At 39.2% G+C, this 27,516-nt stretch overlaps 1 protein-coding gene across 1 annotated transcript; it reads right to left on the bottom strand.

Annotated features, from left to right (window-relative positions):
• Positions 1-952: 952 nt before the first annotated feature.
• YTHDF3 (YTH N6-methyladenosine RNA binding protein F3) lies at positions 953-26,248 on the bottom strand. The gene is made up of 5 exons (XM_082289697.1): positions 25,915-26,248; positions 23,827-23,851; positions 18,574-18,659; positions 15,676-17,268; positions 953-3,786 (listed from the first exon to the last, which is right to left on the bottom strand). The coding sequence occupies exons 1-5, from the start codon at positions 25,936-25,938 to the stop codon at positions 3,763-3,765; spliced, it is 1,752 nt and encodes a 583-aa protein (XP_082145823.1). The 5' UTR covers positions 25,939-26,248; the 3' UTR covers positions 953-3,762.
• Positions 26,249-27,516: the final 1,268 nt, after the last annotated feature.

Genomic DNA, 27,516 nt, shown 5'->3' with positions numbered 1-27,516 from the left:
CCCACTGGGGTCCCTTCCAACCCGACCCATTCTGTGACTCTGAATATATTTCAAGTATGCAAATTCTCCTATGAAATAGAAAACAACTTTAAAATAGAACCTGGACTAAACAATCAAAAATATCTAAGACACTTCCTCCTAAATATTGTATTATTTGCACTTGACCTCAACATAATCTTTTGTTTGGTGCCATAGATTTGCCTGGAATAATTTTGGCAAGGGGCTTTTGCATCTAGATTTTGCAGACAGTCAACACTGAAACTGCTAGAGTACCCAAAAAGAAGAAAACAGAGAATGTAGAGAAGCAAGTACTTCATAAATTAAGCCCAGGATAACAAAATACATGAAGAAGTGAGATTTGTCTAGTTGTGAATATTGACTTTTGCCCAATCCAAGTCCATCAAAATAAGCAGTGCCCATGTTTTCCTTAAGCCAGCAATGTGTGCGTTCAACTGACAGAAATTATTTCTGTCAAGTATCAAAAAAACTACGTGAAAGATGCCAATGTTACAAAGTCAAAGATATTCAAAGATGAGCAAAACTCTTACAATTTTAGTTTGTCCCACTTGTGTTGGTAGGACAAGCTTTTCCACAGTAACTTTCTATGAGAATTCTCAGGCCTCCTCAGACTGGAAGAGGCAATCAAAATGGCGACTACTCAGCATTTCCTCCCTCCTCCTCATATCACTAAATGTGTGATAAAATTGTATCTCACTTGTACACTACCAAAATCTTACACTGAAAGCAGAATTTGTTTTGGTTTTTTTCCCCTGGGGAGCCTTTCCCGCTTTTAAATATTCTGCTGCATGTCTGGCTCACCAACCTCAGGCACTATATATGTAGTGCAGCTAAGCCTGTTCAACAGGGGGTACCTGCTTCTGAAAGAACAGGTCCCTTTCCTTTCCCTCCCACCATCTCCCTTCCAAACACTTAACATCACACAGAACTGGCCAACCATTAAAGCAGCAGAAAATGGCTTGAACTGGCTCAGTTTGGATCACAGGAAAACAACGGCTGGCACAAAGGAGGAGGCACCAGGAACAGAAAAGGGGTTCCACTGATTCCTCCATTAGCAAGTTAGAAAGCAACCATTGTAACACCTTCACCATATTGAAAAATCAGACCAAAAAAAAGGCATTTCTACATTTATTTGAGATATTAAGCACCATTCCTTTTCCTTCTGGAGGAAAAGAACTTGTGCATAAGGAAGCTGAAGGCTAAAAGCTTCACATGTCCATTAACTAATACAGCACTCCACAGCTGATTTTACAATGTTATATACTATTTTTACAGTACTTTATATGCACATAAAATTCCTTTTAATTTCAGCTGCACATACTAAACTCTCAGCAGTCAGCAAATCAGTTGCAACATGACTAACACCATCAGCAATCAAACTCTTCTATTTGTAGATTTGCTAACATTCCTGAAACAGTGTAAGAACTGTCACAGCTCTCTAAATGTGATCACCTCCTTCTCTCACAATCCTGTCTCATCTTCCCAGTTTTCAAAGCCTGCAACAGAGTGATGAACCCACTTGATAATAAACCTGATCCAATGTAAGAGCAATGCTCATGCTATTAGAATAAAAGAGGCATGAGGTAAGGCAGGAAATACTAACAAAGCCTGCAAAAATATGAATACTGCAGTGAAAGCAAACTAGAGTTGCACATGCAATCAATTCCTGAATGCTTGACTCCAACATCAGCTTTCTGGTAACTGGAAACTTCAGGGCATTTTTGTAAGGTATTTTTGTAATAAAGAAGCAGAAACATGCTGATGCCTCGACTTATCACAGAAGAACTACGTTCTTTGGACTCACAACACTGACCTTTGCCACTTCAGCCGATCAGTGACAGTTGGAATAAATCAGCCCACAAAGGGAAACAAATAGCTATAAAATCTTTCAGCAAGAAACAGATATGCATGGAAGCAGTAATTTTTGGGCTGAAGCCAAATTTCATAGGGATCGGGCTTGAAACCTTTGTCTCCGAGTCTCCTCTTACAATATGCACTTTGCTTATCCCTCCCTTATCCCGCTTGCTATTTGTTACACATCTAACATTTAGGTGACATTGCTTCTTTACTCCAAAACACAGGAGTAGCTTCCCTTCTGAGCTTCCAGAAAACTGGCAGTAAAAATTAAGATTCATTTCTGCTACTCTGCAGTCTCAAACAATATTTAAAATAAGGAGCAAGAAGTGTGCACTGAACTCTAGCATTTGCATGGTTGTAAAGAGTGCAAAGGGCTTAAGAAGAGAGAAAGCAAAAGTCAGCAAAATAGTCTGTATTCAAAACAAACCTTTGCTACTTAAGCTCCAGAACTTTGACTGCCAAAATTTGTAAATGAAGGACCTGAAACGCAATATAAACATCTGTGTTGGACAGTAAGACATGAAACATGTTCAAACAATATGTGCTACTGCTATTTTAAGCTATAAGATATCTGACTTCTACATTGCTGTTCTAAAAAGAGAAAGCTATCCCTGGAGTTTGGTACAGGTTGTTCAGTAATTTGTACAGTCAATACACCCTCTTAACAGTTTTTCAATATTCTCTTCCAGCAGACAGAATGTGTTGTTATATGAACTGAAACAGAAGATATACTCTTTAGAGTTTAAAAACTAGTATAGAACTGGCCCGTTTAATATGTGTTCTAAAATTCTTGTTGCATGGTTCTAAAATCATCTTAACATGGTTATGAACATGTAAACTCCATGGACCAAAGTATTTTTCTCAAAATATTTTCAAATAGGGGGAAAAACATCTCAACGTTGGCACAACGAAACAAAAAAATTTGAGAAACAGAGTATATGCTTGCTAAACAAGAATTATGTTTATTTAGCTAGTGAATCACCTAGAGGAGTAAATTTTCACTTTCATGATAGCAATCTGTCAGGCTTGCAAACACCCAGAAATAGGAATTAAAGATTATTTTAAATGTAGTTATAAAGGTCATAAAAAGTCTGATTTAGACTGAGGTACATTTACTCAAAACTGAGATTCATTGAGTGGTAGCAAACAAACAGTTCCTCAGACAAATGCACTTTTTTCAGTATACATCTTACAGAAAAAAAATAAAGAAATGTGCATTAACTGGTGGTGTCCACCAAGCTGCATATTAATATTCTCTTACACCAAACAGTTTGAAACAAGGGAAATGTCATTCTATTATAATTTCCTGTTACGATTCATTTGGCTAAACTGCAGCTTAAAGTTGCTTTGCCATATTAAAAGATTACTACAATAATTTTCACATGAACATTTAGACTTGAGTTTTACTCCAGGACTAAATATGGCATGATTTGCTTTTTAATCTGTTGAATAGCTAAAAACTGACAATTAAAAAAACTACAACAAAGAAAAAATTAAGTTGAAGCAATGTGAATCTCACATCATTGAACCACTTCTAATGGTTAAATGTTAGTATTTAACAAATTCAAAGAGTTAATGAATCCTTGCATTCGTTCGGTCTCCTGTGCCTTAGCTAGGATGCATAAATACAAAAGACAGCAGATACTGGTAAAAGCTTCAGGACAGAAAGTGCTTGACGAAGGTACAGTTCTCAAGTGTGTTTGGTGAGAGAGTATAAGGGCAGATGCACTGATGAGAACCATTACAAGAAGAGTCAATTTCGTGTTAAAGTGTTCAAAGATGTCACCTTAAGCAGAAAAAAGCTTTAATAACGTCTTCTTAGACATATTAGGCATTTCCAGAGTCTACATCATTAGTGTTGTATTCTAGCAGGACATCTCCATATAGTTATTGTTTGTTTCTATTTCTCTCCTGAAAAAAACAAAAACAAAAAAGGACAATCATGTTAATACACACAGATCAACATTATCTCTTTCCTTCCATTACAGCATTTTCACTGCTTGCAATTTAGCTAAATCAGGCAAAACGCTTTTGAAAAAGCTTAAATTATTTTCTGGAATATGAAATTATACATTTTAAGTCAACTTCTTAAAGAGAAACACAGAAGTATATCTCAAACTAAAAGGCAAACATGTTCCGAAAAAAGCTATCAAAAAAAGTACTTATAATGCCACTTTTAATTCACTCACAATAAAATATATTGCACAAAGTGAACTGAGCAAGGAGACCAATGGACCCACAAATAAGGCAAGATATACACTAAATCTTCTGCTTAAGTTGTCAAGAAATGTTCTACTCTCCATCCATTATATCCCTGGAAAAATACGGTATTGCCAGGTATCTCCCTCAAAGCCCCATACAATAAAATGTTCCAAAGTGCTTAAGAACAAAAGGTAAAGTAACTAGTTGGCCCAATACCTTATCCTCCATACAAACACTCAAGTGGCAAGAAAAACATTTTTTTTTAAGAAGGCCATCCACCTTTTTTTAGAAATTACTTTCAATAACAAAATGAAAAGTCAGTGAAATAGGAATGGCTACAAAGAAACCTCACTTCAATGTGAGCCTGAGTTGCAGTGACGACCATATTAACTACACAGCCCTCATAGCACTGTGAGATGCCACATTTGGCATTTAGGGCTGACCTACTAATGGCACTGTAACTATCAGGGACTAACAAATTCGTACACTGTAGTACAAGTCTAACAGAATAAATTACATTTTCAGTGCTTAATCATCATCCTCCATTTTCTCTATTTTGTTCAAGATAAACATACACTCAGACATTATGACTACCTCTAGCAAAAAAATAAAAACTGATCAACAAACTGTATCTTGTTGCCTTCATAATGCATCTTCTAGACTGTAAAAAGACACCGTGGTCTGAATATAAAAAACTAAGACCTCATCTTTCAATAGCATTTTCCATAACACATTTCTTTATATGTACAACTGAGCACATTATAGAAATAGACTAATACCTGCATGGAAGAGAGGCATGTTCTCATCCCCATTAAAAAAGAATAAAAAAAGTGTAAAAATACCTCTCCAGATTTTTATTATTATTGCATCATACAGCATATCAAAAATGGAACAGTAACATAGCAGGGAAAACAAAATAACCCAGGAGGCATTTGAACAATGATTTCAAAACCACTCTCTCCATATCACATTGAAACTTTACTATGTTAGAAACTATTTAAGAAAATTGCAAATTAGCATATGAACCCACATAGAGTCTCCCAAAAAGACAGTCTAGTGAAAGAAGAAGGTATGTAACACTTATACTGGTTATTACTGGTGATCTAGTCCTTTCCAAGACAGATCTCCAAGTAGCTTCAAGACAAATGCCAAAAAAGTAAAGCTCAGTCTTGCTCACAATGAGCAGCTCATGGTCCCAGCAACTGTGTGTCTAAGACTGGACATTTGCTAGAGTAGAACTTAAGTATATTTAAAGTGAGAACGATACTTGTGCTATTCTGCTAGAAAAACTTTTTTCCAAGTTCAAAAATATATCATTAATATTTTCATAGTAAGATACTGCTTTTTATATATAAGATTGATAGTATCAGGCATTAATACAAGCTGGTATCTTAACAATGCACTCTTGGCTGAAAACAGATGATGACTGGCCTCATGCCTCAGTGTGAGGGTAAGGCATGCAAAAATAGCCTGCTCAGGCACATCTCAGATTATTCCTCTAATATTAGCAGACTTCAACTGCAAGAACTACACATAGTGCTCAAAAACACTCCTCTGGTAGTAAGTAGGAGCCTATCAAACTGCAGTATTAAAATATAGATATTTTATATTGAACAATTTTAAATACAACCTGTATACACCCTAAAAATCATCAGGTCCTGTTCATTTTTAAGTATTACATACATAAGCACTGACTCAGGCTGTCTAGAAAGACTCTCGGCATTTCAAATTGCTGTACTATAAACTGACCAACATTATGCTTCATGAAGCCCTCAATTCAAAATGTATTTAAGTTCATAAAAACTCAAAGTAGAAAAGGAATGATGACCTGACTACCTGCTTCCACTTGATGAAATAAAGGTGTTGCAAATTTTACATCCGCTTTAAATTCTACCAAGAAAAAAGGCTTCAAAACATCAGCAGACCTTTCCTGCAGTCTCAGAATTACATATTACTTAATTACTACATATTATTTAATTTATATTTAAATACTTCAAGCAGATATATAAGCATGACATTTTTCAATGCAAGTGAACAGTACATTCTTCAAATACTGGTATCAGCAACATTTGGCACTCTGTACAGAAAACAGAGAGAAAAGACCTGATTTACTCAAAACACACACAGCGGAATTCCACTCAAAAACAAATCCCTCCCCAACTCCAAGTTGGATCACGCTCCTGGACCACTGTCTCAAAGTAATTTCCTTCTGGTTTTTTGGTGTTTTGATCTTTGTTTGGGTTTGTTTTCTGGGTTTTTTTTGTGGTTATAGACAAACTAACAGAAGACTTTACCTCCAGAAGGTTTCTACCACCAGAGTAGAAGTTTCCAGCACAACCACTTCTCTCTTACCCAATTAATTTCATTTCTTATATTCAGAGGAGCAAAACTTTTGTCACATCTCTTGCAATGCTCTTGGAGGAAAACTTTTTCCTGTATATTTAAGTTCTCTTCCAAAGGTCAATTTCACTTCAGAACTCACCATGGTCAGGTATACCCAGCTTTATGGGGAGTTTATGAACAGGACATGGAAATCAAGTATCATTCAAACCAAAACAATGTAGGAACATATTAGTTGGTTAAAGGTACTTGCAGCAGACCATATGCTAAGCAGATTTCATACATGCAAATAACCCCATGCACAAACCAAGTAAAGGTGAACCTAAAACCTGCTTAGGCCTTAGAAATGTGCATCAATCTAGTATGAACAAAACTATGAAATTAACTTGGTCTGAACTGCGAGGCAGACTTACTTCCAAATTTTAGTTGCCTGAATTCAGAGCATTAATTGAATGATCCCATGCTGAGAAGTAGCTGCAATGTAATTTATCCTCAAATATAATGAAATCTCTGTGCTAACAAAATTTCAAAATTCAAAGCAACAAAAACATTTCCTGATCTGATTTGAAAGAAACTACTGAGATGCACACAACCCTGACTTTGGGATTCCTTTGCCACAAAGAAGGTAAATGAAAAAGCCTTGTTTTAAGTAGTCTACATGTAAATGCAGAAGTACCTTAACAAGAACAAGAAGCTACTACAATCCTTGGCTGTATTTTTTTTCCAAGGTCCCACAAACTGAAGCTCAAGGCCAGGGAAGGCAGATCTGAAAGAATTACTTTGGCTGATTTTTACAGTAGTTGCAAGTGCAAGCATTTCAAGGAGTCCATTTTGAAAGCTGTCCAGAGTTACACAGGCAATTGCAGAGTTCCCACACATCCTCACCTCCAGCATTATCAGCTATACTTGCAAAAAAAAAAAAAAAAAACCTAGAATTTTGCCAAACCTCTGCATCTTACTGCAATGTTTAAAGCGTTCATGCCTGGAGCTGTCTGCTCCGCCCCTCTCCCAAGAGGCAGCATTCTCACAACAGCTTCAGAAGCTGCTTTACTGCAAACTGCGATTTAATCTTCAACTTAAAAGCCCTGCTCATCTGCAATGTAAGCTAACATGTCAGACTGCATTCTGTGAAGTGAGGCGCGGGCACTCATCTGCTCTGCCAACTGTGCTGCGTGGGCAGAAACACCTGGCAGAGGCAGAGCAGGCAGCTGTAGAGGTGGTGAAAAGAAGCCACAGCAAAGTTCGTGAAATCTCATCTACTAATGGCATCAGCCATAATCTGCAATTTATTTCGCCCCAGTGTACCATTACAGCTAGGACAGCATAAGCATTGACCTTAGAGCTCAAGAACCACAATGAAAAACAGATTACTGGAAAACTGAAAAATGCCAGAAATCGTTTGCTCCATTTATAGCACTGGCTGTTAATGTAAACTAGATTACTGAAACTTTAAAGTTGTGTGAAATATTGGTCCTTTTTAACTTCTCACTCTTGAACTCCCAAGAGGGACATCTCCTCAACACAGAAACTACCTTAGAAACAGAAAAATATCTTTAAATACATTTCTCTGAAGAGCACTTCTGGGAATTCTGGGAAGAACAGAGGGAAGGAACAGATGAAAAGGGTCTCTAGAAGTCTTACATGAACCTAGAAATTTTTCCTGTGCAGATGCCATCCCCTCCCTAAACACTAATTTTCTTCTATTTCTTAACCCAACATGAAAACCACAAGGCACAAATTAAAAATCAAAGTTAACATACAAAGTCAAATAAGGTTTTACACCTTCAGAGTAGCTCCTTCTCCCAGTAAGCTTTATAAATTAATACTCATCTGAGACTCTGCTGCTGCAGATCAGTTGAACAACAGACAATATATAAGGTTCTCAAGCACAAAATATTAAGAAACTCTGCACAAGCCAGAAGACCTAGACTTCTAACTTATTTATTCTTCCTACTAGTTTTGATGTCATTTTACTTATTTCAGTCACTGAAACATACTTGTAAGTATATTTTCCTACTATAGGAAAAAATGTGAACAAATTATAGTAAAAAGGTAAATAAATTTAAATTTGAGCAAACACATGCACTGTTAGTACAACATGGACAGACCATATTATTTGATTATGGTAATGATAAAGGCAGTAAGAACTTAATCCACATCTGAAACTCCACAGGGTTACAGCCACTCAGAAGGCAGAGGTGGAGAAAGCAACCCAACTACTTAAAGATACCATATGGTAACACACACCAAGGAAAGGCTCTGCAGAAACCAAGCTTCAACTCCATGAGCCAGAAAAGCCCTTCCAATCTTGTTTTCCCAGGCGGATACCTTCCGTGATGGATCAGCCAATTCTAACTACAAGTAGAAGTGCTTTGCTTGAGTGCTGTACATCATTAGACACTGAAATATCAGACTTTAATTATCTACAAGACAGCCATTTCAGCAAGTTCATTAAAAAGAAAAAAAAACAAAAAAAAAACCCACCAAAAAACCCCAAACAAACAAAAACAAACTAAAAAAACACAAACAAAAAAAAAGAACCAAACAAAAAAAAAGCAAGCCTCCAGATCCTCATTATTATTTGTTAACAATGCTCAGAGTATAACACTGGTTTTTGAAGCCTGCCAAGAGATAGCTTCTTACCAAATCTGTAGAAATTGCATTTAGTGATGACCTCTGTCCCAGCAAAAGAAGCAGAAAGATAACTCTGACACCTGGGTTAGTTTTTTTCTCAGATGCTCATGGGCAACAAGAACATGTTAATTTATTTGCTCTGCTAAGGAATTTATAGTAGCCTTGGAAGGGAAATAACACTCACTGCAGGGCTTGCACTGAGGAAGAATTTCTCAGACAGTTTTTCTTTAAGCCTCACCACTCGTACTCTTTGAATAGGTGTAACTCAAATTCCAATCTACCATGAGGAAAAATGAACTTACTTTATCTTGGTTTCCTATTTATATGAAAATGCAGTGAACATGGAAGTTTACATTTACTTTTTACAACCGACTATAATCCCAAGGGTACAGAACAAAACCATAATTACTCATCAATATTAACTACACTATCAAACCTCTGAAAAACTCCCAAAGAACTGGGCTCAAAAACTTTATCATCTGCAAAGTTTTGTAATGTTTCATTCCAGCTAGATGCATATGAAGGTTTAAGCAAATCAGTTTTAATATAAAACAAAGAATCCTAGTTCAACTGAATCTACAGGAACACCTTTAATAGACATGCAAGATCTGAATGTTTTAAAGTGCCATTTTTTCCAGCAAACTCTTCCAAAAATCTTCACTGAGTTTCTGCTAGCTATCCCATCTGCAGTATGAATCAAAGAAGCAAGGCTGTGAAGAGTCACATGAGTTGGGACTTCCTTGCAATATGCAGGCATATTTCTTCCCTGCAAACTGCAGGAAAAGCACCACTGTTCTAGACAATTTGTTCTTAATAGAGCACTGAAATCTGAGGAGATGTAGCAGGAAGCAGAAGGGTGCCTCATGAATTTTTACAGCTATTTGTGTATACTCAGTATTCTGCTTTTGTTCTGGAACAAGAGACTTAGAATTACTCTTTTGCTTTAAAAATCACAACTTAGAAGACATAGCATTTAGAAAAGGTACAGTTGTCACAGATCCAGCTCAAATCAAGTTTTAAGTCTTGTCTTAGGCAGCTGCCTTGATATTTAAGAACATTAAAGTATTAGATCCTAAAAAATGACTGGTCTCTTATGCTTTGAAGTAAACCATTTGGTTGATATTCCTAGCTTTTCCAATAGGGGTCCCTATTTTACAGGAGAAATTGGTCTTTCGACTCCCAGAGTAAGAGAAGTTGAATCCACTCTAAAAAGGACTTCGTACGCTTGATTTTCAGGTTAAGGATTTCAAACAAACAAACAAACAACAAGATCCACACAAGTGTTGCTATGAACTAAAACTGCCTGTGAGTTTAATTACTGTCCACCTCTTTTATTCAACAGTCCAATACTGCACTTTCCCTCTTGCATCATCACTAGAGAAATGCAGACATCACTGCTCAAACTCTTACATGGTCACTCTAACAGACCACAATGTAACACCTAGCCCTATCCTCTAATGAATTCTAAACTGTACCTTGGAACAGAAATAATTGACTCTACCAAATGCACAGAAAATGGGCACATTTGAAATCCCTGAGCCTGTAACATAAGGGCTTGAAGGTAATTTTTAAAGTTTTTCCAAAGACTAAAGATGCAAAAGCAAATGAAAACATGGCAAATAAGCACACCACCATGAAAAGGAAATTCTGGATTAGTATGTCCAAAATTATTCCAGCTCCAAATGATCATCTTCTCCCATGACCAGGCATACATATTCATCTCATGACTATAAAGGGAGGGAAAAAAGTGTCTCCTGTTTCTACTTTCTCACTTTCAATTATGAAGATGACACTGTTGATAAAAATGAAGTTCAAGGAAATTGCAAAATAATGTCCCTTGAAACTTCATCAAAAGGATACAGGATATGAACATGTTTCTCAGAAGATATTAATTACATAACCTTTTAGATTGTTTCATGTTTATTACATGAACCTCTTTTAGATGTAGATACACAAACTTTTAAAAGTTGTTTACTACAAATATCATTTAACTGCATTAAAAAATTTTGTCAACTACCTGTTTTCCTTAACTAAAAATCTGTCAATGTATCTATATCTGATTTTAACAGTATAACATAGTAATTGATGGTTGGGGGTAAAGAGGAGGAAGCAGCAGCTACAGTTGACTCTTAATGATGTTTTCTCCCTCCAAGATATTTTTAAGAAATATCAAATCAAGCACAATGTCAGCAATGTCCTAGAAAGGAAAGAAGTTACACTGCTTAACACTGCAGCCTGATAATGACCCAATTATCAGAGAAACAAAAGTTACATTGGTATGAGAATGAAGGGGAAAAAAGATTACTCCTTTTGAGAGTCAAGAAGTTCTAGCTATGTCAGCATTCCTATTACAAGATACATAATACAAGAGGAGAAAGCTAAAATTTAATTATCTGCCATTTAAAGGCTTCCTGAAAAGTAAGAAAATTCCAAATGCAAATTAGATAAACACAAATATATACCAAATTCTTCTATCTTAACTCATGAAAAAAATCAATTACTTTTCTGGAGTATTGCATTAAGCAAACCATCTAAAGTGCTCTACAATTACATGAAACTGTGACCTTTTTTCCCCATTGTGTGCTACTAAAGTAGAATTCTCCACCAAAAAGCAACAAAAGAAGTCCTAGAACAACAGGTAGTAAGCCACCATCTGAGGGCAAGGAAGTTGTAATCTGTCAACAACTGCATTTTTAATCAGTCACATTTTATTTTCATCCATATACTTACTGAAAATCAGGTGCAAAGCTATTATTACAGATGTTTTTCTTTATTTTCAGTACCTTTTATTTTCTAAAATGTAATTATGTAATCTTAAAAGGCATATTTTAAGATTTCTGTTTCTTTCATTTAGATTTTACACCTTTCTGCTGAAAGACAATAAAACATCTTTTTAAATAATATGCATACAAATCAGCACATTTGTACCACAAAGCAGCATTTAGCTAAGGACAAATGGAATTTCAGACTATTTCAATATATGTCTGACAGAACTCATGAAAAGCATCACTCATTTCTCTAATTCTTTGGTAAAACATCACAGCACTTATATGTTTAAATTGGAGACTGGAACCTGAGATGTAAGAGAAGGGGAATGATTACTGCACAACCCCAACTGTAGATACCTTACCCACACCAGGGTTAGATGTAACAGTGGTAGACACCAGAGTGCTAAAATTTATGCTTAAAGAGACTATTCATTATTTTTTTTAAGTAACCTTTATGAAATGGCAAAGTTACTGAAGCTTCACGTTTATCAGAGACTATTCCTTGCACTTTTAGACGTATACTGCCATATTTTAATAAAACATACTGCTAGGCCATATTGGAAATGAATTATTGATCCCCTTGAGTTGTTAAGATTAAACTTTTACAACCAATTATTTTAAGATAAGTTAGCTGTAATGATGAACAGTTATAAAGTAAATTAAATCCCTACGTCATTTGGTGTTTATGATATTTAGATTGCTGGCTGTATGAAAGTTTGTAACCACCTATGCAACAACAAAACATTAACTGAAATTCAAGGAACATGGAAGTGACTACTGCTGCCTGATGCATTTAATATTTTATTAAGAGTAATAAGTGTATTTTTCATGACCAAAACACTGGAAACAAAGTGAATGCCACACCTGCCAAAGAAAATGAGCACAAATTTAATCCACACAGTTCTACTGGCAGTAGAAGGTGCATATATTTAAATACGGCTCCATGAAAGCCTAGCTGCCACTAGGTAATAATTATTCAATTAACCATAAACCAGAGCTTACAATATTAATTTGTACATTTACAAACTTGAATCATAAGGGTTAACAATTGTATGTTTACAATTTAAAGACAGATTGCTTGTACACTGTGTGATAAAAGAAAAATCTCAGAGATTTAAAATCAACATTCAATCATAGGAGAATGCTAAACTCTCAGTAGATGTCATTAGTTTAATTCGGACTTCCTATATTTTAAGTCCATATTAATTTGCTTAAGGCATACCTCAAATCCATCTACAAAGAGAAAACCTCATGACTAACCTACACAGTTCTAAAGCAGTTTTTCACAATTGGTCATAAAACCAATTTGTACAATGCTGTAAAAGAGCCAGAGGTCACTATGCAAGTATTTGACAAGTTCTTGACAAGTATGTTTTCTTTCAACAGTGTTGGGAAAGGTACCTACAAAGAGACACGGAGTTCAATAGTTGAGTCATACAGATACTGTATGTTTCTCCGAAGATATTATTCAAATAGCAGTGTTACTTTATTGTTCAAATACCCATCAGCACTGTTATCTAGCACAAGACATACTAAGTGCTGGACTTAGTACTTTGAATTTTAAGTTTAGCATACACTTCCAACAATCTACATTCCTCCTCTTCATTACATTTTGTGCCTTTTACCTACTACTGAGGGAACAAAACCACAAATAAAACACAGTCTTCCTGAGTTGCTAGGGCATGTCTGACTTATGACTTTCTCGTTAAGTTTTTCCAAAAAACGAGATACTTTTGAAGCAAACCAGTTATTTGTGAAATATCTTGAAACTTTAAAATTTTGGAAAATACTGAAGCGTGAAGGCTACAGAGAAACATTATAATCTTAGTCCTCCTGAAACATTACAAAATCACAACGAATCACGGAATCAGAATATCTGGAAAGGGCCCATGAGGATCACTGAAGTCCAACTCCTGGTTCTGTGCAGAATAGCCCAGGAGTCGCACCATGTACCTGAGAGTACTGACCAAATACTTGTTGAAATCTCTCAGGCTTGGAGCTGTGACCACTTCCCTGGGGAGCCTGTTCCAGGGCCCAACCACACTTTTCTTATCTCTGATCTACATCTTCCCTGATACAGCTTCAGGCCATTCCCTCAAAAACCTGTCACTGGTCACAAGAGTGAAGAAATCACTGCCTGCCTCTCCACTTCCCCTTGTGAGGAAGCTGAAGACCACAATGAGGTGTCCCCTCAGTCTCCTTCAGGCTGAACAAACCAAGTGTCCACAGCGTCTTCGCACACAGCTTCCCCTCCAGACCCTTCAACATCTCTGTGGCCCTTCTGGATGCTCTCTAACAGCTTTATGTCTTTCTTCTATTGTGGCACTGAAAACTGCACACAGGACTCGAGAGGAGGCTTCACTAGCACAGGGTAGAGTGGGACAATCACCTCCCTTGATGGGAGATGGTGATTCTGCACTTGATGAAGTTGTGCCAAAGCCCGAAAAAGTCAAAGCTTGCCCCTTACATTGAATATTCATTAAGAAAGCAGTCTATCACCCCATCATCAAGAAACCATGAAAGTAACAATACTCATTTAGGGCATAATCCTTTTTCTTTTTACCAAAAGAATCCAAAAGGCATTACACACCCAACTGGGATATTCATCTAGTCTCCCAACACTAGGAAACTTTCAACATGACAATTTATTGCAAAGTCATGCAATAGAACTACAAAATTGATTTGGGGTATACCCAACACTGTTCTACAAGAGATGCAACACATCATGTAGGAACGTACAAGAAGGGTGAAACCATGACAGTACTAGAAACCCAAGAGAAGTAAGCGTTTCATCTGCTTCGCAGCCTCTTTTTATGTGTTGGCTTCAAGTGAACAAATTCTCAACTTCACACGTCTCAAGGCCCCTACTTAGCATAAACCCTAAACTTTTGGGGGCTTTTATTCAGTGAGTGGTATGACATGACAAACAGAGATTATTAGCACCAAACCACGCTGATAGGAACTCCCATTTTTGAATAGTTGCTTATCATCTAACTGGTAAAAATAGCTCCTGAAATGTTTCTAACCACGAGACAAATCATACATTTACAGTTATTGGCAAGTCTGGAAAGAAAGTAAATACAGGAAGAGTAAATATTGTGGCCAATGGTGAACACAAGCATTATGATTAGGGAGAGTACACAAGACAAAGTAGACAAGTACTATAAAACTGCTTGAATTAAATGCTATTCCCTTGTCTGGTTTCCTGAAACGCCTTCAAAACTACAAGTTTCGCTACAGATTTATCACATTTACTCTTCCTTGCAGAAATGAACTACACATTACTTCCTTTAGGAAATGCACTATCAGAAAGGTCCAAAAAATTATTTCAACACTATACAAGTCATCACTGTATCACTTCTGTGTTTCATGGTTGTACAAAAAATAAATTGAATTAAGGAGAAAACCTGCTTTTCACAGTAATCATGCTGTTAACATTTCATCAAAGCAGAATTTGAATTGAAATGTTAGATTAAATAAAGTACGCTTCTTCTCAAATTTCTGGTCCTTTTCATGACATCAGAAACTGTAAAAATCTAAGCAAGAAGACTTCAGTTATGAATAATACACTAAATTCAGTTTTCATTTGCATTGAAGGAGTAGAACATGTCAGATTTCTGCTTATTCAGGCCTACCTTAGTTTAGTGATTAAACACATGACTGAACTAACAAACAAGTTACAAGAACTTACATTTTTTCATTAAGAGCCAGTTATATCAAGTAGACACTTTGGGTAAGTAGTACCACTTTCTGATTCAACACTTGCAGACAGAAATTCCAGATGAATGAAAAACAAGTTTTCCAAAAACAGAAAAAAAAAAAAAAGTGAGCTACTGTAACGACACTGGTTGCTTACCCTACGCATGGCTTCCTCCTCCTCTTGACGCTTCTCATAATGTGCAAAGTCATCAAAGATTGAGGTGGTATGCTTGAAAGTAGCAATTATTTTAAGCACTTGCTTGGCTTTTTCTAGGGGTACCTCTTGAGTGTCCCTCGAATTGGTAACCGGTTTGTTGTCATTGTTTTCCAAGCGAATATGTCGCAGTTGGTTATTGGGAACGTCTTTGACAAAGATCCATTTGACATCAAACTTCCCCTTCCACTTATCCTGAGACCAGACACCAGCATATGCATTGTAGTCCACAACAGACTTCATCTCAGCCACTCCACAAAAGTGTCCACTGCCATTCACACTGAAGAGTAAATAGAGTGGGCCTTTTCCATTCAGGGACCGGTAAGCAGCATCCAAGCGCTTATTACCATGCTCAGTACTACACCAGATAGAGTACTTAATGGAGCGATGAATATCGTCCTCTGAATAACTTTTGATTATAAACACACGTCCATTCTTCAGATTCCAATCGAAGTCTTTGGGATTGTAGTTGTTTATGGCCTTTAGTTTCTCCAGCACTGGGTGCACTTCCACACCAGAAGGTGAGGAGCTGACAGATACAACACCTAAACCAAAGTTCTCACTACCAGCTCCATTGTTCTGGCTGAAGCCCACACCCCTATTACGAGGAGCTACCCAGCGGTTTTGCAGCTGTTGCTGCTGCAACTGGTGAGGCTGGGCCTGCTGCTGAGGTCCTTGTTGCTGTTGTGGTTGCTGTGGCTGAGGCTGCTGTTGAGGCAGTTGGCTTTGCACCAGTGGTGGTGGTTGAATTAATGGCTGAGGCTGCTGGATTATAGTCTGAGGAGGCAGTACTGGTTGAGCTGGGGGTGCTTTTACCACTGACCCTTTGTCATCCCAAGTTCCAATATTCATGTTGTGTTTTATAGGTGGCGGCGGTACAGCAGGGCCCCCAATGCCCACATTACCTTTAGGCTTGAGTTTTGGCTGAGGTTTAGCAGGTTTCCTTGCAATTGCAGCCCATGAGGTTGGTTTAGGTGCTGAACTGCTAACTGGGGGCACGCTGTTAGCTGCTATGCTTGTCATACCTGTACTGCTCAGAGCTGAACCTACAGTTTTTGTTACAGCAGCCGTCATATCTCCACCAATTTTCAGTCCAGTCATGCCTTGCTCAATGCTGCTAATCCCAGGCACCTTGCTCAGAGTATCACTGCCAAATCCAGCCTGTCCATCTGCTATGGCTCTCCCAAGAGAACTAGGTGGATAGCCATAGCTGCTGCTGTAAGCAGAGCTTTGCGTTGATTGTCCCTGAGATCCACTTGTCCCCCATGTAGAGAAGTCTGCATTCCCAGGAAAAAAATTAAATCCATGCTGCCCAAGAAACGGAGGGGTGTTTCCTAATGCCCCAGGTTGACTAAATACACCATCAGGTATGTAATGGTGTTCACCATTGCTCATCTGTCCATAAGTTGTCAAATATGGCATTGGAGGGTCACCTGCAGTTGACCATGCTGCTTCACCTAAAGAGTATGGAAATCCAATGGATGGAGCATAATAGCTAGGCATATATGGGTCTGACATTGGTGGATAGCTGTTACTCTGCAAGAAAATAAAATTTAAAAATCAGCAATACTGACAATTATGCTCAGGGGAAAAAAAGCCTGTAATACAATCCAAAATATTTTTAAGCATTATATGAATGTATTTTTAACTTCCACCATTCCGCACAATGTGAACAATGAGTGAGGCATCTGTCAGATACGGCCATTTCTTCAGGAGACCTTCTCAAAGCACTAAATGGCCCCATTTTTTTGGAACTTTATCCTCATTTTTAGCTACTAAGCTAGGTTTAAAATACCTCCATGCCAACAGTATCAAGAAAATAACAAGCTATGCTAAACAAGTCATAGCTGCACCTTCATAACTAAAGAAAAATAACTGCAACTATGATTTAAAGTTGTGGTATTCTTAGTTTTGTCAAATTTCTCACTTCTAATTGAAGACTCCCAACAGATATTACAGTGAAATGGATGCAAGGACACCTGTTTGTTTCAGGAGTAACAAAAAAAAATGGTAACATATCCATGCTAATGAGAATGGGCATTGAATCAGTACTACACCAGATAGACCCGTGGGAAATCACAGAATTTACTTCTTGAGGTATTTGAAGGACTACCCCCATATGGCTTCTGGTGTTGTTTTGGAGAAAAAATTGCACTTTATCAATCTCTAGATGATGCCTTGTTAATGTTGTATTATTGGGAAAAAAAAAAGTGAAGGCAAGCAAAATTCTTGGTCTTTTAATAACTTGCACTCTCGCTCAAGACCACTCCAACTTATGAACTTAACATAACTGGTATTAACTTTCAGCTACAGAGGCAATTCACAGCTCTGAAAGTCAAGTCATTAACTTCCTGGCAGAAGAGCTGTACCAAGCTGCAGTAATATTAAGCTTCCATCTATTATGCCATCAGCTGTGAGCTACTTCTACCACCTTTAAAGGAAATCATGTCCAAGCAGTTAATATATTCTCAGAGCCAGTGAAACTGTTGATTTGGACTGCATCCAAAATGATGATTTTGTTTTAAATGTAAGGGTTTGGGGTTTGCATTCTGGGTACGGAGTTTGATTTTTAGCTCAAGTTTCTTGTAACTGCATCTTTTTGAAGCTAGAGCAGAAGCACAAGAGCAAGAGACATCAAAGCATGCTTTTTAACCTTCTCCAGAATTCTTAAGAATACTTCATCTGCCTAAGATATCATATGATGAAACAAAATATGATACAAAATTATATTACAATGTATATTAAGGCAAGTCAGTAATTCTAAGAAACATCCAAAAATTAAGTCTGGAAGTCAGCTGAACATCAAAGTTAACTTCAAGGTAGTAACCAATGTTCACTTACCTGATTTGTCTGACTACTTAGATATGGCTCAAAATCATCATCATTTACTGCATCCTTTTGATGAATCGAACCGTTTTGTACTGAAACTAAAAATAAATCTGTATTAGAATGTTCTCTGGAAAAATCTATGCTGCACTTTCAATCTAGGTAGCACTTCTTAATCATCTGTACATTGAAATACATATTATTGTTAAGCACCACTTCAATTTAAACAAAATAGCTCATTCTACTCATCATGTGGATCAGATCTCAGGAGAGGTCTGCAAAGATGGCAGCTAGAACAGCCTACTCCTGACTATTCTTTCCTGAGATCCACAGACAGATGACGAACTACAGGCACACCTTATTTGCATAGGCAGTAAATCCAGCATTTCTGGAAGTACCAGACCAAGTGCAAATGTGCAGACCAACCCGATCTATAGACATATTCAATAGGTTCAGGGAAAGTTGCAACATACAGCTTTCTCCTGCCAGGTGGAAAGGCAGTTACCCACCAGACAACCATGAAGGACACCACTATTCAGCTATTTAATCCTGTATTTCCTACATAACTGTACTGCATTAGTGACATCTCTGAAGCTCTGAGGTGACAAAGCAAGACAGAAATAAAAGCTTAAGTCCCAAAGGGTGATTACAAGCCTTTCCCAACACATAGGCCACTATATGCTGGAATCTCTTCCTACCTGCTCTTCTTGGTCTCCTATTACCTTTCATTTCATCTAAGGCATTACACCTACCTGGAATTTTCCAGCTGCCCAAATTACTTGAAGTGTGGGCATCCTACCATCCCCCAGGCTACTATTCAAACAAAGCCACACTGCACAAGTTTCTGCTAAGTTCCACAGTTTCCCATGGTGCACAGCAGAACAGGGACTTAAACCAGCACTTGCAATTACACAACCTGAAGATGAAAATCTGTTCTCAAAAAATAAATTACTGGTTATCCAAATGCAACTTTTTTTTTTTTTTTACTTTTCATGTAGGTTCGGGGGGGGGGGGGGGGGGGTGGGGGGGGAAGAAGTTTCAGGATGATCAGTAAGGTGCACTGAAAAACCACAACTGCAGAAGTTACAACAAAACAGCAGATTTTCTGAAACTTAAACTGAGTTAGGAGCCAACTCTGTGGTCTCCACCTTTTAGCAAAAGCTTCTGAAAAGCATACACAACCATATAACTGAACATTCAACTTTGCCAAAATTTGTGTTTAAGAGTCAGCTTCATTGCAGGTAGGGGGGTTGCCACCCAAAATTCACATCGTAAGCCAAGTGGTGCTTGAATTTTTTTTCACATTTGACTTCAACATCCTTAAAACAAAACTGACTTCAGTGAATGAAACTAGCTGAAAGAAATGACAAAGGAATAGATATAATCACAAGGAATAATCAAAATCCTGGAAAACTTTATTAACTTCAGATAGCAGTAAAAAGAGGTAAAAATTCATAATTTAACACAGAAGGATTTTTTTCCAAAGCAATTATCTGGGAAGAAAGCAACTTGTGTTTTGAATACCTTCTTGAAGTTTTAAAAGAATACCTGACACTTCAGTTATTACAAACTGGCACACTGCATTTCTATACCAGTCAAATATGACTAGCAGTGCTGAGCAAAATGCAGTTTAGAACTGGATAGAACAATATTTCTAATTAAACACCACATTTAAATTAAACATTAGGTGTTGGGGGCTCTTTTCCTCCATAAATGAAGAGTTTCAGTTAAGGTCATGAATCATCCTGAATTTACACACAATGGTAACAGATTAATGAGCTGGAACACTATATTCCTCTCTGTATTTGGCCCAGTTACACACAGGATCTACGTCAAAACATTTTGTCTATGCCATGTCCACTGCTTAGGCTTAACCAAATACTACAGACAGCACAACCCTCCAACACAATGCTATTATAATGAAAAACATGGGCAGCAGCATACAGGTTTCTTAAAAGCATGCAACCACAATAAAAGGAATAAACAGCTCTATGTCAAGACTAGTATCCCATCAAAATTAACCTCCTCATACTGACAGCTAATCTCCATAAAACGTGCATCTGCTGTGTTTATTGTTCCACAGGTATTTAAAGGTCACTAAAGTTGGAATTATTTTTGGTCTGACATTACAACTAACAAACATTCTTGTAAATGTATTTTCTTTCTTATTCATTCTGTACTGAGATCTTAAGTCAATGACACAAAATATTTCTACACTGACATTTTTCCTAGTGAAATATAGACATTTCCCAGTGAAATAGCATCACTAGAAGCATATTTCTTTAGCTTTTAATTCTAACTTTACATAATGTGTTAATAGTGAATAATGTAGCCCACACAGACATTTAACAACAGCAAATGAATGCCTCATTCCCAAAATCTCATGTTAAGTGTTCCAACTGAACAGGGCAGTGATGAAGAATACTAATTGAGACTAATCTACAGATACTAAAAATATCTGTATCAATACAAAGCTAAAAATACCACATGTTTCTGCAAACACTGTGAAAACACACAGTGTAATTAGATATTGGGAAGAAGCAACCCATCAAATAGAGGAATTTAAAGCTAATATTATTTTAAGTGCTACTATGCTTAGAATAACCACTCACAAAAAATGATGGCCAAAGGCACAAGAATAACTTTTTCATTAGAAGTCATCACACCTTAACGTGAAGAATAAACACTAAAAATCCTGAAACATTTCTTTCTTGTTTTAAACCTAATAATTACATTTAAACCTTCTACAAAACAAAAAAATTGTTATACACACAAGTGTAAAAACAAGTCAGCACCTTCCTACAACAGATTTGATACACTGGCACAATAAACAAGAGGGGGAAAAAAGAAGGAGTTCCAGGAATGCCTTGTTTCTCCACACCCCTGTAAGACAATTTGATTGATGTCAGTTCTGATGGTTTATGTCAACTGTACAGTAGTTGACAACTAGAATAAGAAAACTTTCACGACAGGATGATTTACTCATTCAAGTCTCTGAAATACCAACATGAATATCTGACACAAGAGATAGTACTGTTCTACATACTAAAACTTCAGTCCCACAAATTGTGGTTGAAGGAAACAGCACAGTACACCAATTTATAATCAATTAGAATAAAGCATTCAAGGCATTTTGCTAGACAATAAAAATCAGCTACCTAGCAATATCATTTGCAGGTCTAATATTTTTCATTTCAATATGAAATATGTATACACCCTTTTTACTGCTCACCCGTTCTCTCACATGCTCTACCAGATATGTGGACAGCTTCTGCCATCTCTTTTAACACTACTACTCTTATGCACAGAACCAACTACAGATTAGTCTGTTAACTCAGTATCACATCTTCCCTCAAAGCTTCTCTAAGCTGAGACCTATCATGTCAACTGAAAGATTACTGTCTGCTAACATGTGGTCAGCAAGGACTGCTGACACTGACTTAATTCGTCCTCTTGAAACAGCCTCTAACCCAAAGCCAGCTACTTGTGCTACACTGAAGATGGTAGCACAATCTCCTAGATCTTTAATCTAATGCTAAGTCATAACTTAGTTTCACTAAACAGACATTACACCAAACAACAGAACTGAGATCAATTGTTCTGTTTCACTATATTTTTCATTTAGGTCATATTCTCACCAAGAGAATACATCACAAGTATTTATTATTTAAAAGGATGCACTCCATAAAAAAATAATCCAAGTTCAGAAATGCAAAAATCTCTTCCTTACATAGCAAACAGAGATGTGTTTTGATTCAAGTATTTCACAGCAGTGACAAATTATGGAACACAAAAATATGCTAACATAAATAAACCAAAGTAAAGCTGACTAGTGCACTTTTACACACTGCAACATAGAAATGCTTAACAGAAATGCTTAATACTTCCAGTCCAATTCACATATATATAGTTCAAAAATTACCTGTGTGATTCTCTAATAGATGCATCTCATTAACTTCGCTAAAACTGAGAAATGATAATTCAAAGACTGTGAAGCCACAAACTACTTGCTACAATGAGTCTTGACTTTTCATTTAAGGGTAACATGGAAGGTATAACCACAAACTATTTCAAAACATGAAGTAGTTAAGAAGTGCACTTTGGGGGGAAAAAAAGGGTAGGACTATTAGAATATGAGAGAACAAGTATTCAAGAATGACCAAACTAAGAACATCTAAGGAGGTAAACAAGTTCATTTTTCTCTGAACGTAGAGAAATTAAAAAGAACAGGCCAAATTCAGTGAGATCTGGGAACCGTGTGCCACCTCACAAGCAATATATGTAACAAGAAGCAGATAATCTACACGTAGACAGAATAATAGAATAAGTACTCTGTGGATAACATTAAATGACAGCTCACAGAGAACAATTAGATTAGTTCAGATAATGAACTAAAGGGGGCAAAGAGTACCTGAGCTCAAAAAGTAAAATGTTTATCTGCATAAGTATAATAAGCGTATTAACACAGAGAGGTAGCTGTGTGCATGCTATTCTATAGCTCAGCTTGCTGAGCAGCTAGGAATTAAATGGGCACAAGTGTACTGTTCAGGCGGGAAGAAATTCCAAATAGAATATTAGTAAGAAAACAAATTCCAGACAAAATACTGCAAGATATAATCTGAAATGCTGTTTACAACTGACTTGCCAAGAATTTTAGAGAGAAGAATATTAAGTAGTTAGTAGTTCCTTGTTTCTGTGGGAAAGAAATCCCACTGAGTATGGTATTTAAAAACTAAGATGTTGACAGAAACATGAAAAAAGCAGAAAAGCAGAAGGCCTACAAACACTGACAAAAGATTCTGTACTAGTGCTAAAATGAAGCAAGACCATATAAATTCTGAGAATAAGGAAGGTGATGTTTTCTGCTCACAGATATGAGTAACTAGTCACATGGTTGCTGTCTAGCAAACTAAGGAAGCTGTTCAAAAGATTCTTCCTGATGATTCTACTCACTGCACAGAAAGGCCCAAGGTGTACTGTTAAAAAGAGATTATACAAGCATATCACAAAGGCAGCTAAAAAGAAATAACTATTTAACTGCCTGACTTCTGACATTAATCTTTTCCAAAATGAAAACATTGTAAACTGATGTACTGCTGTTCCACAGTAAAAACGCTGGGAAGCAACACCGTGGCACACAATTTCCTGTCATCCTGCTCTGAAATAAAAGACATCCTATGGCTACAACCTCTTGCTATGATTGTCAGACATTATCCTCCATAAAAGCAGTATTACAGATTTATACAGAAATACGAGGTATTAACTTACCTTTATTTCCCTGTCCTTTAGGTCTCTGTATATAGGAAAGTGGGGGAGAGGGGAGGGAAGCAAAACAAGTTCAGTTAGAATCCTCGAATATTTACTTAGGTGTAATTCTATTTATTTGCCAATTCTGCCCTTTTCAACTTAAATATCACTTTAAAATATTTATTTATAATATTTATTTTAAAGCCATGCTATTATAAAAATGTTGTAGCATTAAAGTAACATTATAAATACTACAAAAACAAAACCTGATAGAATTTCACTAAAAACCATTGAAATCATCTGGGATTTAACAGCATGTGAAGCTTAAATGGTGCTGAAAAACTGAAAAAGTGAATTTTGATTGCCCCTGGGCCTGAAAAAACATAAGCAATAAACAAAAATAACACATAGAGTTAAAAAAAAAAAAGTTAGTAGTTTAAGATTACTGCCAATACCCAAATTTCATTATGATATGTCATCTTTTAAATTGACTGGCAGGTACTTAGCAGAGAGTAACATACAATGCCTTGCTTTTTAGATATACAAAGGTATATACAATGGTATCATATGGTGAACTTCAAATTGTGCATTCCTAACCTAGTCAATTACATTGAGAAAATGATACAGTCCGTATGAAGCTTTCACACAAGGAAATAATTCCTTAAGGAGGATTTTTTTTTTTTTTTTTAGGATTAGTCATTACAAAACACTGCGATCTGCCATGCACTAAGAATCAATGTAACAGTACAAGTTACAGTAGCCTTAATTCCTCTATAGCAAGATAAAATAACTTAGAAAAACAAATGCTAGTCCATGAAAATCTAATTCACCTTCTCATATACTTTCAACTAAGCAGGAGTGGGCCTCCAGGCTCCATCACTCTCTTAATACTTTTTAGTCCTGAAGAGCTCAGTATTCAGAGGTTTGAAAGTCTAGGAGGTAACCACCTCCATGTTACTTTAACGTGCATTTGTCTCAGAGTTACCATAACACTGTTCACTGCTGCTTCATCTAGAAGTGCACTGATTAGCCACTGCCCTCTCCCAAAACGGGAAAAATCTCCGGAAGCTTTAAAACCCCAACCACCTCATCTTTTGGGATGAATCTAATCCAGACACAAAGGCATGCAAAGACCAACAAGAGACACGGAACTAGAAAAAGTTGGGAAGGAGCAGCCTTCATGAAAGACAGAACAATGAAAAGCTAAGAGATCACTGAGCTAGAAATAAATGCTTAAAGGAAACTGGAGAGCATGCACAGAGACAAAAGAAACAAAACATTAAAGGCACGGAGAGAAAATAAAAGGAGGCAAGAGACCGCAGGGCTAAAACTTTTGGGGAGTGGCAAAAGCCCACGGAGGAAGCAGAGATCAAGACAGAATAGCTTCCAGCCAGCGAGAAAGACCAGCGGAGGCCTAGCAAAGGTAAAAAAATAACAACTTCTAAGCTCCGTGAAGGACCAAGTTAAAAAAAGTGCTGCACATCGCAAGGAGAAAACCTAAGAACTACTGTAATAAGCGGAGACCGGGGAAAAAGAAGAAGCCAGAGGCCCGAAAGGAGAAAAGGTGGGCGAGGAGAGCGAAAGGCAGGAAGAGAAAGGATGCGGTAACGAGGAGCCCGGGGGAGTTTGGGGTACGCAAGGGAGGAGGCGGCGCTGGGCGCCGCGGGGAGCCCGGCACTACGGCGCTCCCGGAGCGAAGAACCGGGAGCCCGCGGGGCCTGGCCGGGAAGGGCCGGCTCCCGGGCAGGTCACACACAAAGGGGGCCGCGGGCGGGGGCCGGGCCGGCAGCGCTCGGGGCTGAGCGGCGGCGGGCCCTGCGGGCGGGCGGGGAGGCGGAGCGGCTCCGGCGCGGATCAGCGGTTATAAATAGGGGCGGCCGGGCCGGGAAAGGGGCCCGCCATCCCGGCTCCGATGGACAGCCGCTCCCCATGGCGGCGGGGAGGGAAGCAAGCAGCGAAGGAGGAGGCCGCGAACCGCGCCGCCCCGGCGGCGAGGGAAGGTGCAGGTGGCCGCCCTGCCGCCGCCCTCCCCCGCCGGGGGTAACGACGGGGCCGGGAAGAGGGAAGGGGAGAGAGCGGGCGGCCGCCCCCCCGCCCCGCACGCGGTACCTGGTCGACGCTGGTGGCTGACATTCTTCACGGGGAGCCGCGATCCCCTCGCTCCGCTGCGCCTGGGCCTCGAGTGATTCCGCACGCCGGGGCCGCTCGCTCGCCTCCGCCGCCTCCTCCCCACCGCCGCCTGATTGTCGCCGCCGCCGCCTGGGCTCGCTGCCGCCGCCGATCGGGTTCCCACTGGAAGGAGCCGGCCGGCCGGACGCAGCGCCGCTTCCCCCCCTTGCTCTGGGCTCCGCTTCCCCACAATGGCGGACGAGGCTCCGGCTCCCACTTCCGCTCCGCGCCGCCCTGACCTTCCGCTCCCCCCTCCGCCGGCGTCGCCACTGACCTTTCCCTTCCCGTCCCCGCCTCCTCCATGTCACGTGGGGCGGCAAGCAGCGCGGCGCGGGGGGGCGGGGCCGGCGGCGGCGGGCGCGAGTGCGCGTGCGCGCGGCGGGAGGCGGCGGGCGGAAGGAGCCGGCGTCGCTCCCGCCCCCGCCGGCTCGGCAGTGCGCGTGCGGCTCGGGAATGCCCGGGAAGGGGCCGATGGAAAGTGATTCTCGTGTGCCGGGACCTGCTGTGGCGGGGCAGTGTGGTGAGAGCGGCGGGCAGCCGGCGGCGGGGCCGTGAGGTGACCCAGGCTGGCTGCCCAGAGCGGCTGTTGATGCCTGCGGAGCGCTCGGGCAGCCTTCCCGCGGCCGTTCCTGTCGCCCGTCCTCTCCTAGGTCACAGAATGACTGAATGGGTCAGGTTGGAAGGGACCACAGTGAGGCATCTGGTCCAAACTCCTTGCTCAAGCAGGGACATCTCAGCCCATGGCACAGGATTGTATCCAGACGGTTCTGGAATATCTTTAGGGAGGGCAGTGTGTTCCCGTGCATGGTCACCCACACAATAAAGTTCTTCCTCATATTCTAGCGGAACTTCTGTCCACCGGTTTTTGTCCATTGCCTCTTGTCCTGCAGCTTGGCATTGCCGCGAAGAGCCTGGATCCATCCTCTTGATACCCTCCCCTGAGATACTTACACACGTTAATGAGGTCCCCTCTCAGTCATCTCGAGGCGGAACAAGCCCAGCCCCCTCAGCCTTTCCTCATAAGAGATGCTCCAGACCCTTGAACCAACTCAGTAGCTCTCCACTGGGCTTGCTCCAGGAGCTCCATGTCTCTCTTGTACTATGGAGCCCAGAACTGGGCACAGCACTCCAGGGGGGTCCTGCTGCTGGCACTTCCACAGCAGATCGTAAGCGGGGTCCAGGGTGGTGCCTGGGGCCAGAGCCCGCAGCTCAGAGCCCAGGCTGTCTGCACACTCCAGGCGGGTGAGCACATGGTTGACAACGCCTGCTCAAAACCTTATCCTGCAAGCTCATCCCCACTCTGCTCTGCTCCTGCCCAAGTACCTGTGCTATAGTACAGGTTTGGTGTGAGAACAAACGATGTTTTGTCAAGTGCAGGTTTTTTTATCTGGCTGCTTTCAACACCATCGTTAATGAATTACACCGTCCTTAATTGATAGGAAAAGTTCAGCAATTGTATAGGGGCTTCCTGTAGCAGACATCAGTAAAATCTAAGATGACTTCAACAATGCCACAGGGGAGAATTAAGTATTTATAACCTTG

Source organism: Coloeus monedula (genome assembly GCF_965178545.1).
Source record: "Coloeus monedula genome assembly, chromosome: 1".
Classification (NCBI taxonomy): Eukaryota; Metazoa; Chordata; class Aves; order Passeriformes; family Corvidae; genus Coloeus; species Coloeus monedula.
Note: the sequence above shows the minus strand (reverse complement) of the source record. Positions and strands in the feature narration are given on the sequence as shown.